This window comes from Carcharodon carcharias, chromosome 22 (assembly GCF_017639515.1).
Source record: "Carcharodon carcharias isolate sCarCar2 chromosome 22, sCarCar2.pri, whole genome shotgun sequence".
Classification (NCBI taxonomy): domain Eukaryota; kingdom Metazoa; phylum Chordata; class Chondrichthyes; order Lamniformes; family Lamnidae; genus Carcharodon; species Carcharodon carcharias.
Window position 1 is genome coordinate 37,321,620 of NC_054488.1, and position 14,885 is coordinate 37,336,504.

At 38.4% G+C, this 14,885-nt stretch overlaps 1 protein-coding gene across 3 annotated transcripts in view; it reads left to right on the forward strand.

The window, feature by feature from the left end:
- Nucleotides 1-14,885, forward strand: part of jmjd6 (jumonji domain containing 6, arginine demethylase and lysine hydroxylase) — a 40,015-nt gene that overhangs the window by 11,636 nt on the left and 13,494 nt on the right. For all 3 annotated transcript variants that reach the window (XM_041216923.1, XM_041216925.1, XM_041216926.1), the window contains 3 exons: nt 1,533-1,819; nt 7,845-7,980; nt 13,272-13,410. In XM_041216923.1, the coding sequence (XP_041072857.1) occupies nt 1,533-1,819; nt 7,845-7,980; nt 13,272-13,410 (562 nt within the window). The remainder of the gene's footprint in view (nt 1-1,532; nt 1,820-7,844; nt 7,981-13,271; nt 13,411-14,885) is intronic.

Genomic DNA, 14,885 nt, shown 5'->3' on the forward strand with positions numbered 1-14,885 from the left:
TCTCTTTCTTTTTAGCACTATCCTTAGCGAGTTATGCAACATGTGCTGGATTGTGCCAGAAATGTTTTAAAAAACGGTCACGATGATGGAACTATTCAAAAGAATGCCATTCTAGTATCTTGATCAAAGTAATCAATAAAATTGATGCATTTAGAAAACGTACAAAGAATCAAGCTGATTTTAGTAAAGGGGTCAAGAATTTGTAGATCATCTTCCAAATCTCTTTTTTCAAGCGTCCCATTATATTTCTGTTCATCCCACTTGAATCAGCTTAGCGGCCCTGATACAACAGTATAAAACATATTGGATCATTCATTGTGATCTTATAAACAGGTTTGTCTTAAGAAATGTTTTCTTGCTGGGGTTGTTTTTTTGTAAATTTTGTGTTCAGCAAGCTGAGAGATGCTAGAGAAAGGAATTCTTCAATTTCAAACATGCCATGCCAATATCAAGAGTTTCAAGGCTAGGTTATCATGTGGTTAAATGCAGAGAACCTTTCCTCTACTCTGTCCCAAAAATATGCCTAAAACCTCAGCCCAAGAAGATCATCTTTTTCTGAATCTTTGCGACAATTTCATTTCCCTCACCAGCTATTCTGTTGTGCGTTGGCGCTTGTTTTGAAATTTGATCAAGAGTAGTCTAACCCATTTCACAAAGGATCCTTATAGTAGTTAAGTCTTTTTTTGAACCGAGGTTGCAAAAGAATGTAACGTACTGCCACCCAGTCCCGGATAATTCACGTGATTGAACTCTAAGTACTTTATGGAATTGTTCAGAATTATTTTCATAAGAACAGAAAACAACTTGGATTTACATAGAACCTTCAGGAAAGAATCCCAGAGCATTTCACATAAGAGAGAACGTGAGTTTAGAGAGATCTGAATGAACCAATTGTTTGAAAGCCTCCTCAAAACTTATCTTTTTGAGAAAGAGAGAAAAGTAGGAGCAAATGGATTTAAAGAGTGAGCTCCAGAGAGAAAGGTAGTGAAATTTGAAGGCTTTAGTACTGAAAGCAGAATGACAGGCAAATGTGGAAGGAATGAGTTAAAAAACTGTAGGACACAGAGTGGTGAGGTAGAGGAGTACAAGGCCATTCTGGGATTTATGAACAGGACAAGCAATTTGGGCTTCATGTATAAGGACAAGGAGCATGTGGATGTTGACAGGGTTGATGAGCAAGTGGGATTTAGTGCAGGATGGGATGTGAACAGTAAAGGTTCAAATACTTAAGATGTCCTGGTTAAGATGAGTTAATTTTCTCTCCACATTCTTATATGATTTTAAAATTTTCAGCAATTTTCACAGTGGGGATGCATATGTTTGATTGGGTGCAGAGAGTAAAGGGATTTAAATTATTTTCTGAATCACTGCTTAGGTTTTTATTTGAAGCGGAAAACAAGGGCATTGTGCCTGAATAGGAAGCATATTACTAACAAGTGTGTTGTATATAGCAGATCAGCACTGAAGAAAGTTTAGTATTTAATTGGGAATTATTTTCACATTTATTCTTCTACAATGTTTTATCTTTTTAGATGGTTTGTCATGGGCCCACCAAGATCTGGGACTGGAGTCCATATTGATCCTTTAGGAACAAGTGCGTGGAATGCTCTAGTTCAAGGCCACAAGCGTTGGTGTTTGTTTCCTACAAATACACCTCGTGAACTTATCAAGATTACCAGGGAAGAAGGTGGAAATCAACAAGATGAGGCCATCACATGGTTTGTCATTGTCTACCCTCGCACACAACATCCAACCTGGCCTCAGGAGTTTAAACCCTTAGAAATCCTTCAGAAGCCCGGAGAGACTGTCTTTGTGCCAGGTGATTTTTTAAAAAGTAGAAAAAGTTTACTTACACAGGACTTTGTTAAAGGGGATCATTGCTGTTGGAAAGTCATTGACAATATTCTAGTATTGCTCAGCATTTGACACGAAGGTATAATTTCTGTTTGAAAACTGATATCGTTGCTTATAGATGACACAAAATGACAAACCTCTGCACTTCTCTAATCCAAAGGTGACAATTTTCTCATTTTTAAAAATTACCTCAGAGTTCTACATTTATTAAATCATTCTGATGGTCGGCTTCTCGCTGTATATACTGTCACCCAAAATCTGCAAGGCTCTACATATTTTGATCGCGCTTCCTATTGAAGGATTTAGGCTAATTTGTTTACAGTTAGAAGCCTCTGATATTGTTCTTTGATGGGTTGTCAGCAGTCATCTGTCTTTTAATAGGGGTCAGAGGAACCCTTATATTTCAAAAAATGGGTCTCAACACTCATTCATTACACAGTTTTTTTTCCTTGCAAATATTCCTTCTACTCCATTGGAGCCAGTTGCCTTCTGGTATCTGACTCAAATGCTTATTGTTAAATGTGATCTTTGTGCAAGAACGGACAAGTCTCATCCAATTTTTGCCTGCTACCCAAATACAGCCAGTTTTTCTGTAAGTAATCTAGAGCTATAGGCCAGAATTTTTCCATTGGTGAGTTGGGGGCGGGGCCCGCTCGCTGACGCGGGATGACGTTGGGGGGTTCCCCCTGACGTCATCCCGCCCTATTTAAATATTCAGGAAGGCGTTCGGACAGCAAAATCAGCTGTCCGCCTGCCGGCCTGTCAATGGTCAATTGAGGCCATTGACAGGGTAATTCACCCAATTAAAGGCCCTGCCCATCCAGTCTTAAGGTTGGCGGGCAGACCAGGAGCCCCAGTGGGCTTCTGAAAAAACATGAAACCTCATCCACTGGCGAGTCGAGGTTTCATGTCTGTTTTTAAAAAGTTTAATAAAGTTTTAGTCATATTTGTTAACATGTCCCATCTCGTGTGTCATTGTCACATGAGGGGGACATGTTAATAATTTTTTTATTTTTCTATTTTTAATGTTTATAAAGCTTTCACTGATCTCCCTGAGACAGCACTTAGTCGCAGGGAGATGTGTGCTCTTTTGCGCAAAAAAGCACACTTTGACAGTTGGGGAATCCCTCCCCCCTTCTGCACAGGAAGCGCATAGTGCTTCCTGTCAGGCAGCCTGCCATTGAGATTCTGCCGTAGGCAGAACTGATAGACGCTGGATGTGTTGTTGCAACTGAGATTACTCATGGGTCTCATATGGTTGAAAGTGGGGGATTCGTCAGAATGTGCATAAAAGTGTACAATTATGGCCACAGGGGAACACATGGCGCAAATACTAGTGTGGGAGACGTGGGTTCGGTTTGTGGGGCACTGGCACCAATACTGGGGAAAGTGGGAGTTGTACCATTGGGACAGTCTACAACTGAACTGTGCTAGGACCAGTGTTCTTGCAAAACCACATAACTAGAGAAGTTGAAAGGGTTTTAAACTAAATAGTGGGGGCAACGGATCAAATGCGGAAAGATGTAATATATCACAGAGTCGAGACAAGGTAAGAGAGGAAAATAGTAATATTGGAAATGAGGGCTGGAGAATGGTGGGAAAGGCTAGAGAGAAAGAAACCTAAGAATGCACCAAGAATCAAGACTAGATGTCACAAAGATAATAAAAAGACAAAACCAAAGGCTCTGTATCTGAATGCACATAGCATTCATAACAAAGTAAGTGAATTGATAGCGCACATTCAAGTAAATAACCATGATCTGATAGCCGTTACTGAGACCTGGCTGCAGGATGACAAGGATTGAGTCCTGAATATTGAAGGGTATATGACCTTCAAGAAGGGTAGGAAGCTAGGTAAAGGTGGAGGGGTAGCATTGTTAATCAAGGATGGCATTTGTGCAATAGTTAGAGATTACCCTGATTCAGGACATCAGGATGTAGAATCGGTTTGACTGGAGATGAGATGTAGTAGAGGAAAGAAGTCACTGATGGGAGTGGTCTACAGGCCCCCTAACAGTAACCACAATGTAGGACAAAGTATACAAGAAGAAATATTTGGTGCTTGTGATAAAGGGATGGCAATAATCATGGGTGACTTTAATCTACATATAAACTGGAAAAATCAGATTGGCAGTCGTAGCCTGGATGAGGAGTTAACATAAGAACTAGGAACAGGAGTAGGCAATTCAGCCCCTCAAGCCTGCCCCGCCATTCAATACGATCATGGCTGATCTCATTTCGTCCTCAACTCCAATTTCCCGCCCTCTCGCCATAGCCTTTCAGCCCATTACTAATTAAAAATCTGCCTATCGCCTCCTTAAATTTACTCAGCGTCCCGGCATCCACTGCATTCTGAGGTAGTGAATTCCACAGATTCACGACCCTTTGAGAAAAGTAATTCCTCCTCATCTCTGATTTAAATCTACCACCCCTTAGCTTAAAACTATGGCCTCTTGTTCTAGAATGCCCCACAAAGGGAAATATCCGCTCCACGTTTACTTTGTCTATCCCCTTTAGCATCTTCTATACTTCAATTAGATCTCCTCTCATCCTTCTAAACTCTAGCGAGTATAGGCCTAAACTGTTCAATCTCTCCTCATAAGACAAGCCCCGCATCTCTGGAATCAATCTACAGTTCATAGAATGATTTCAAGATGGTTTCTGAGAGCTAGTTATATTAGACTTGGGATTGTGCAATGTGACAAGATTAATTAAAGGCACTCCTAGGTAGCAGTGACTACAATATGATTGAATTTTACATCCGGTATGAAAGGGAGAAGAGTAGTATTGGGTCTAAGACTAGTATTTTAAACTTAAAGGCAACTAAGTGGGCATGAAAGCTGAGCTAGCTGATTTTAACTGGGATACTAGGCTAAGGGATAGATCAATAGAGAAGCAGTGGCAGGCATTTAAGAGGATCTTTCAGGATACTCAGAATAAGTATATTCCTACCATAAAGAAAAATCCTAAAGGGAGGACCTGCCATCCGTCGTTAACTGAAGAAATTAGGGAAAGCATCAAACTTAAGGAAAAAGCATATAACTGCGCAGAGGCGAGTGGCAAGTTAGACGATTGGTCAGAATATAAAGAACAGCAGAGAATGTCTAAAAGGTTAATCAGGATAAAGAAATTAGAGTATGAAAAGGAGCTAACTAGAAATGTAAAAATGGATAGCAAGAGTTTCTACAGGTATTTAAACAAAAGGAGTAGGTAAAGTGAGTGTCGGTCCTTTAGAGAGTGAGAATGGGGAGTTAATAGTAGATAATAAGGAAATGGTGGATGAAGTTAACAAATATTTTGCCGCTGTCTTCACTACAGAGGATTTAAAAAATATTCCAGTAATACCTATAAATCAGGAGGTGGAGGGGAGAGAGGAATTTGGTAAAATTACAATCACTAGGGAAGCAGAACTGAGCAAACTGATGAGCTGCCAGCTGACAAGTCTCCGGGCACAGATGGACTTTACCCTAGGATCTTAAAAGAAGTGGCTAATGAGGTAGTCGATGCGTTGGGTTAATCTTCCAAAGCTCCCTAGATTCAGGAAAGGCTGCTTCAGACTGGAAAGTAACAAATATAACCCCTCTATTCAAGAAAGGGGAGAGGCAGGAAACAGGAAACTCTAGGCCAGTTAGCATGACATCTGTCATGCAGAAGGTGTTGGAGTCGATATTAAAGAGCTTATAGCTGGGCCGTTAGAGAAACACAAGGTAATCGGGAAGAGTCAGCATGTTTTTGTGAAATGGTTAACCAATTAATTAGAGTTCTTTGAAGTAGTAACATGTGCTGTGGATAAAGGGGAACCTGTTGACGTACTGTACTTAGATTACCAGAAGGTATTTGATAAGGTGCCACATCAAAGGTTATTGTGGAAGATAAACACTCATGGTGTAAGGGGTAACATATTAGGATAGAGGATTAACTGGCTGGCAGAAAACAGTGTGTGCATTAATGGGTATTTGTCTGATTGGCAGGATGTGCCGAGTGGATTCCCACAGGGGTCTGTGCTAGGGCCTCAACTTTTTACAATTTACCTCAATGACTTAGATGAGGGGAGTGAAGGCATGGTAGCTAAATTTGCAGACGACACAAAGATCGGTAGGAAAGTATGTTGTGAAGAAGACATAAGGAGTTTGATATAGATGAGTGAGTGGGCAAAAATCTGGCAGATGGAATATAATGTGGGAAAATGTGATAATGTTCACTTTGGTAGGAAGAATAAAAAAGCAGAGTATTACTTAAATAGAGAACGACTGCAGAATTCAGAGGTGCAGAGGGATCTAGGTGTTCTCATGCATGAGTCACAAAAAGTTAATTTTCAGGTACAGCATGTAATCAAGAAGACTATGGAATACTATCCTTTATTACAAGAGGAATTGAACATAAAAGTAAGGATGTTATACTTCAGTTATAAGGGGCATTGGTAAGACCGCAATTCGAATACTGTGTGCAGTTTTCGTCTCCTTATATAAGGAAGGATGTAAATGTGTTGAGGCAGGAGGTTTACTAGACTGCTACCTGGAATGAGTGGGTTGTCTTGTGAGGATAGGTTGAATAGGCTGGGCTTGTTTCCACTGGAGCTTAGAAGAGTGAGGAGTGACTTGATTGAGATATATAAGATTGTAAATTATCTTAACAAGCTATACATGGAAGGATGGAATAATCTTGACAAGCTGTACGTGGGATGGATGTTTCCTCTTGTGGGTGAGTCAGGAACTAGGGGTCACTTTTAAAATTAGGGGTTGCCCTTGTAGGACAGAGATGAGGAGAAATTTTTTTCTCAGAGGGTTGTGTGACTTTGGAACTCCCTGCCTTAGAAGGCAGTGGAAATGGGGTCACTGAATATTTTTAAGGCAGAGGTTGATAGATTCTTGTTAGGAAAGGGAATCAAAAGTTATTGGGGGTAGATGGGAATGTGGAATTCGAAACACAAACAGATCAGCCATGATCATATTGAATAGCAGAGCAGGCTTGATGGGCTGAATGGCCTACTCCTGCTCCTATTTCGTATGTTTCTATGTTCTTCTGGGAAGGTGAAATACTTCTGCAGTATATTTGAAGAAGAATTTAAAATTAATCTTTGTGCTCTCCACTGCATTGAATGCACAACCTGGATGCTTCTTATTCCTCATCTTTAGGTTTGGGCTTTCACTATTGACGTGAACAAGTTGCATATGGCTGTGATATGTGAATTTTCATACCAAGGATTTAATAGCCTTCAGGATATTTGCTTGCTTTGATTTTTAGATGTTACAGGCTCTTGAGGTTAGAAGATTTGGATTCTTCATTTGAAGCTAAATTGTGTTGAGAAAGCTAACATTTTTCAACATGCTTTAGCAACAGCATGATTTGATTATGTGCATGTTTTACAAGTAGGGATTTAACATGTGGATTTCACACCTGACAAAGGAAAAGTCCCACAAGGAAAGGTGATGGCCCTTTAAGTGATGATTAACCACTTTGTTAGTGGTAATATCCTGTATATCTATGAGAACATTATTATAAAATATCACATATAAAATATTGGAAAGCTAGTGAATGCTTTGAAATAGTAAAACAGTAATTATTCATGACTCTAAGTGCTGTCCAATAGCAAGTCAATAAATTCCATGGTGAAATGATTGGCCAGCTTTCTCTGTGTAAATTAGGATGGATAATGTTGCTGCTAGGGAATTGTGCTGACACTTGAAATCTATTGTATTTTTATACTTTGCAAAGCCTTGCGGAGCAAGAAGTATAGTGAAATTAGGCTAGATGGTTTTAGTGGAGAAAAACATTTAACAGCTTTGATGGGCTGAATGATCTGTGAATCACAAAAGATGGAACTATTTTTGCCTAGTTACGCTTGCACTTAGGAGCATGGGTCAGAATTGGGTTCCGTCTTTCTTCAATCCAGTTCTCTGTCAGTCAATAATTAAAGTTGTTTAAATGTATGTTAAATTGATTGAGATTTAGAAATGGATTCCTTACATAGAATTCTTCTTGTCTTTCAGGTGGATGGTGGCATGTAGTACTCAATATGGATCACACTATTGCTGTTACTCAGAACTTTGCCAGTGCAACCAACTTTCCTGTTGTATGGCATAAAACGGTTAGGGGACGTCCTAAACTATCCAGAAAGTGGTACAGGTAATCTCAACATGAGATAATTATTTTCTGGGTATGAGATATAGTTTACAGCAGGTCAGTGATTGTGCATTTATATGAGCTAAGACATAGTAGATGGGGAAATAGCCTTTCCTTTGTTTATATTTCAGCTTCGATGTGATGCATGTTGCTTGAAGGCAGTAAGTAGTTGAATCATACAGACCAGACGAATTCTGTCTTGATTTTATGCTGAGTTACTTGATTTCAACCAGGGAGCTGTGGTTGGTCTTGGTAACTATGAATCAGGGATTGCCCTTTGTAGGAAGCACACATGTGGACATTGGGTAAGACCAAGATTAGGTTTGATTCTGATCCCCCATTGCTGATAGTCTTTTGTCAGTGTTCATGTATAATGAATAGCCACTTGGACAAAGCGCCTTATTTCCTGCGAAAGAAACAGAGGAGAAAGGGAGCAGAGAGAATTAAAAAACAGGAGAATGTGAATTTTTTGGGACAGGAAATCATTTTACCAAAAAAACTAATTCCTTGTTCAGACCATTAGCACCTACCCACTTTCATATTATGTCTATTCTGTTCAAAAATTCATCCAAGTGCCTCATCTACCATTTATTCCGTCTACTTCCATGGCTTTTCATGGTAAATTATTCCACAGTTCTGTTAGCCTTTAGGCGACAAATTTTGCCAAACTTCCCTTCTTACCCTTAACTTTCTCTCCCTTCTGAAATGCTACACTAATTGTGCACCTTTGAGGCACGTTTTAAGGACAATTTATGGAAGCTTTGCAGTTCTTGTTGACGTGTCAAACCTCACCAAATTGCCTTTGATACTGTCACTGAATACAGAGTGAAAACATGATTTTTCAGTTTATGGGAAATTTACAGGATTAATATCCCTGCTGAGTTCCACCTTTCCTAACTGGATACGGTTTTACAGGTACCTTGTGCTCCACTATAATTTGCTGAAATGACCATCCACCATGTGTGAATGTACATAGTGATTGTCAGCAGTGCTGCTCCATTATACAGGGAGAAGGAGAACCACCTTCTCGCGTGACTTACACACATGCAGTTCTTGCAGAGTCCTCAGCAATTTTTCTCTTCCTAACCTTGGGATGCCAAGATTGATTAGTGCTTTAGCTGTTGCAGAGCTGAGATTGCCTAACTGAGTAAAGACTGGGATTTAGCTTGCAATTTTTCTGTTCCATATGGCTGTTACTCACTGCTTCAGTCAGCTAAGTCACTGGGAGAGCCTAATTGTTAATGTGTTTCCTGATATTTGCACCCCATCGGCATGGTGAACAAGTTGCAAAAATTAAATCTGTCAACTCTTCTAATAAACTGGAAATTTTGTAACTAAATATCTTGAAGTTCTTTCAAAAAGAAAATACCCCCAACTTCATTAACCTATCCTTTTAAATTCAGTTCCAAATATATAGAATTAATAATTTTTGCTCCTCCCCACCTTCTCAGGGGCAACATTATCCTTCCTACAATCGGGTGACAGTACACTAGATGAGTGTAGCAAACTTGTTACAAAATTACGAAACCTTGTGAATTGTACTCTGCACCTCAGATAATGTAACCAAGTACCTTAATCACCTTTTTAATTGCTGCTAAGTCTTGGATATCTCACCATGATCACATTCAAATCACTGTACCACTTAGTGCACACACCCGATTTTAGTTCTTTTTTCTCACACTAATTATTTTATTTGCCCACATTGATATAATCTGCCACTCTTTGGCCTTGTTATCCAAAAGATTTAGATCTTTCTGAATCTGGCTAAATTTTTCCTCATTATCCGTGCTGCTTCCTTTTTAGTCTCATCTCCAACCTTAATAAAATCATAAAAGTAAAACCCTATACAAATCTTTTTTTGGCTTGAAAAGTTCCTATTTATGGCTATCCCCTGTTGCCTACTTTCAAAACACTTTTAGAACAAGGAATAGATTATTTTTTCCCTCTTGGATCAAGAAACAGAAATAAGATAATTATATAGCAGTACTGGAAGAGGTTTGGGGTCAAGCTGTTCACCTGTCATCTCAGTTGGAAAACACATAGCTCATTCTATTGTTACCCTTTGCATGAGTTGTATATGTGACTTGGCCCTTGAAAGTTGTGTAATTCTTTTGCTGTATTTTGTGGTCAGACCCTCCAAATTGAAGAGAACTAAAAATCAGTGGCTAAGTCAAAGCATATATTGTGGCTTTTTCATAGTATGTCAGGTGAAAACTGATTTTCTCATATTTCGTCAGCTTATACACATTGTACTTTTGTAAATGGAATAATTTCTGCATTCAACGTCTGAATAATCTGTTTACAGTGCAAAGAATATGTTTTTAAATAAAGTTTTTATATTAACTTCTAATGAGTATTGATATGAAAATTGAAAGATACTTGAATACCCTTTGGTACTTTGCGTTATGAAGTTTCCTGTACATACAGAGATCTTTGTCTGGTTCAGATAATCTAGAAATTGACAAATATTCTTCTCAATCAGCTACATTTAAACTGATAACTTGCATCTTGTTCCACTTAAAGATCTCTACTAGTGCCCTTGTTGAACCTGCTTTAAAATACAAAAACAATTCTAGAGAGCCTAATACCTCCAAATTTTTGTCCCTTTGCTTGATACTTTTTTTCCTTTGATAGTACAGCTGACATCAAGAGCTGAGCATTTGGGATATTGAGAGGACCATTTCAATGAACCCTAAAGACTAAGCTTTAAGAAGAAATGTAATTAAATGGAAAAATACCACCCCTCATAAATACTTATCATAGAGTTTGTCCCCGAGGTGTTTTTGGCTTTTAATCACTTGGCATTTCTTCATTGATCCCTGGAAAAGGGTGCCATGTGGATTAATTATGCTGTGGATGGTATCAGTTGTAGACGTAGAGAAGTCAATCCCTGTTCTCAGATTCTGTGAGTAAGGGTGATGTTGAATACCTTAACTTATTGCATCATATACATGAGTTCTTTTGTTTGAACTGGGGTATAATATGGATTCACATCAAAATGAAATCTTTAGTTTATATGGGATTTAATGGCTTTAAATGAAACTAAACATAAATAAGTACATTGTGATAACACTAGTTTCAGCTGTGAAATACAGAATGTGCAGTTTTAAAGTTATAGGTTACTTAAGTTCAAATATTATGTCGGCCCAGATTTTCCAATTAAAATGCAGTGAAACTGTCAGGGTTTGTTATCATTACTGTTTGAAACTGATAGCAAATTCTGGCATTCAAACGTACAAGTAAACATGGAAATCTAGAAGTTGTTGTCAGTGATTCTTTGCTCCACAGGTTGCGCTGTTGGAAACCCTCAAAGATGGAAATCAATTAGAAATTTCTAATCTGATTGACACTTGGTATGCTAATAGCTTCACTGTAAAAGAAAACCCTTCAAGAAGTTATGTCTTTACAAATAGTCATTTGGTAGTACAGAACTTGAGTATTGCTGAAAAAAGAGACATTTTGTCTTGAACTCACCAGGACAATTCTCAAGAATACCAAATGCAAAGGGAACAATATTTTATACTGCCTGAGAAGAGACTCTGATTGGTAGAGATGTTGCCTTGGAGAATGCACTGGTTGATGGTGACTAACAGTTTACCAAGCATTATTTGAAATTTAAACAAAGCAGCTTGACTCTGGTCAAGGCATTGTCCTGAGGAATGAACCAGGTGTCACTTATTTTGTTTAGCTGAAACAGGCGCAATGTGTGTACATGTTCTTTCTGTCTGCAAAGAAAAGAGCCCTGTGTATCAATATATGTAGCTCCAGCACACGCAAATAAATCGCACTATGAACCCAACTAACAATCTTAATTTGGTTATCAGCGGTACCCAACCAATGCAAAACATTGAAAACACACTGTCTAACATTAAATGTGATTCCTCAATTGGACAACATCTGCAATTGCATGACATTTGCTAAATAATCCTCAGTTTGCTAAGAATTATGCTCACAGCCAATTTAAGTGCTGGTTCATTCCTCAAGGCAATGCCTTGACCAATCAGAGTCAAGCTGCCTCGTTTAAATTTCAAACAATGCTTGACAGTTAACTGATAGTCACCATCAACCGGTACATTCTCCGTGGCAACGCCCCACCAATCAAAGTCCACTTGCCAACCAATCAGCACTTTCTTCTCATGCAGTATAAATTGTTGTTCCCTTTACATTTGGTATTCTTGCAAATTGTCCTGATAACAGAATCTTAATGGCACAGAAGGAGGCCATTTGGCCTATCGTGTCTCCATCGGCTCTCAAAATGAGCATTATGTCCTCGTGCCATTGCCCTGCCTTTTCCCCGTACTGCTCCTTGTTTCTATTCAAATAATCATCTAATGACCTCTTGAATGCCTCAATTGAACCTGCCTCCACCACATTTCAAGGCATTCCAGCCCCGAAGCACTTGTGTGAAAAAGCTTTTTCTCACATCACGTTTTCTCCTTTTGCAAATCATGTTAAATCTGCACCCTCTCATTCTTGATCCTTTTACGAGTGAGAACAGCTTCTCTCTATCTACTCTGTCCAGCACCCCTCATGATTTTGAAAACTTCTATCAGGTCTCCTCTAAGCTTTCTCCTCTCCAAGAAAAACAGTCCCAACTTCTCCAATCTATCCTCATAGTTGAAGTTTTTCATTCCTGGGACCATTCTTGTAAACCACTTCTGCACTCTCTCCAATGTGTTCACATCCTTCCTATAATATGGTGCCCAGAATTGTACACAAGTGCAAGACAAAAAGCTTTTTTTTCCAGCAGTACTCAAGTTATACCTTGTTAAATGATGTGTAATTGGGTTTCTAGTGGCATACGAAGTCCATATTTACTGTTGAACAGGTTCTCTGGCCTTGAAGAACTAGTTTTATATTTGTGAAACGTCTAATTACTCCATTCCATGCAAAAAATTCCATAACCTTTAAAAGTTTTTTTTAAGTTTGATATTTCATCTTTTAATCCATGTGTATAGCCTAATCTTTATTTCGCTTTGTGTAAAATTATTAGAAGTAAATGATAAAACCTATTTGTCGCTTCCTGGTTTGCGGTCTGCTAAAATTCTTCAATGTGATTGGCTGTTTAGCTAGCCTGATGAAATCACTGCTGGTGGATGCCAAAAATCCCCTGCAGCTGGCAACAGAATTAAATTAACACTGGGGAAGGTGAAATTCACTCCAAAAGGGTCACTAGGTCTTTATTGTCAGTTTTCAACATGGTCCCTTTGCCACTGACTATAAACTCTGGGCCTTTGTGCCTAGTTTGCTTCACTGAGAAGAACCAAACATTTTCTGCTTTTGTATTCTTGCAGGATTTTGAAGCAAGAACGCCCAGAGCTTGCTGTAGCAGCAGATTTGGTTGACCTGCAAGAGTCCACGGGTATTGCCTCAGACAGTTCAAGTGATTCCTCCAGTTCGTCTAGTTCTAGTTCCTCAGACTCTGATTCAGAGGTGGGAACTTACTTTCTTTTCCTGCAAATAATTGGGTTAAATGTCTTCTGCTTATTTTCATTTATGGTACCATCAGTAAAATTGTAAGAATTTGTAGAAACTGTAAATCTATTTTGAATCATGAATAAAGTTGGAAATGGAAAAGCCAAAAGCAAAACTTAGGAGATAAAGAAAATTTGGTTTTGATAACTTGGAAGAATTATAATGCTATGTAAAGGTGCATTATATTGTACAATCCTGTATATCTCACTTGAGGATGTAGTGATATATCCTTGCTCCAATCCTATGATTGAGAATTGTACTTGTCCACATTAATAAGTAGCAAAATGCATCTGATCATCAAAATAACCTTTCTACAGGGGAGCAAATTAATATTTACAAAGAATTGAAGACTTTTGTTTCAAATGCAGAGTGAATTTTCTGCTATAATCTGAACTAAACAGTAATATTGCCATGAGCTGTGCTTGGTCTTGATAGAAAATTTTTAACAAGAAAATTGCCTGAAAAATGACCCCTAAAGATGAAAACAAAATGTCTCTATCCAGATGTGTGGCAAATTCTAGAAAAGGTGTACAACCAAGAATGAAGAAAGGGAAATAATTGCTGACAAAACAAACTCGAATGGTTGAGAAGGCCAAAACATATTAACCTAAGTTTACGGAGGTAATAAGAGAGAATAATGGTATAAATCATACTAGAGAGTTTGGAGCTGATAGAACAATGTTCATTTATTAAAACTATAGTGGGTGAATGCCTACTTGATGGAGCAAGAATAAAGTAAGAACCTAGATGGCCTCAATTTATCAAACTGGAGAGGTCTCTCCAGTTCCAAAGAAGAGTCATATTGGACTTGAAATGTTAACTCTGTTCTTCTCTCCCCTGCTGCTGCCAGACCTGCTGAGCTTATCCAGCATTTTCTGTTCATATTTCAGATTTCAAGCATCTGCAGTATTTCGCTTTCAATTTATTAACAGTATTAAGGTCTTAGATATAACAGGGTATCTAAGAAATCGGGCTGTTGCTTTTATTTTAAATAAATTAGTAGAGGAATATATCTTCACATTGACGAGACCACAATACATAGTCTTCAAATTTTTATAGCAATTAAAAGAAAATTCAAGACAAAAGGAATAGACTGTTTGAGGCCACTAAAGACCGGTGTCATTTTGGCTGGCGTGATTTCTGTAGCATCATCGTGTTAAATATCTTCACATGCTAAACAAATGGGAGGATCTGAATGAAATATAAACTGTGGGAGGTTCTGCATTATGTTTTACCAACAATCTCAGACCCTTGCTCAAACATTTGAGAGACCTGCTACTGGCACTAAAAGATGTTTCAGAGATTAGAATAAATCAGCCACATTCAGCCAAAGTTGAAGTAAGTAGATGTAGAAACCTTCTCAAACTAGCAGTAAAAAGGAGTAAGAGGAATGGGAGACTAATATATTGTAAAATATTAAAATATAAAATTCA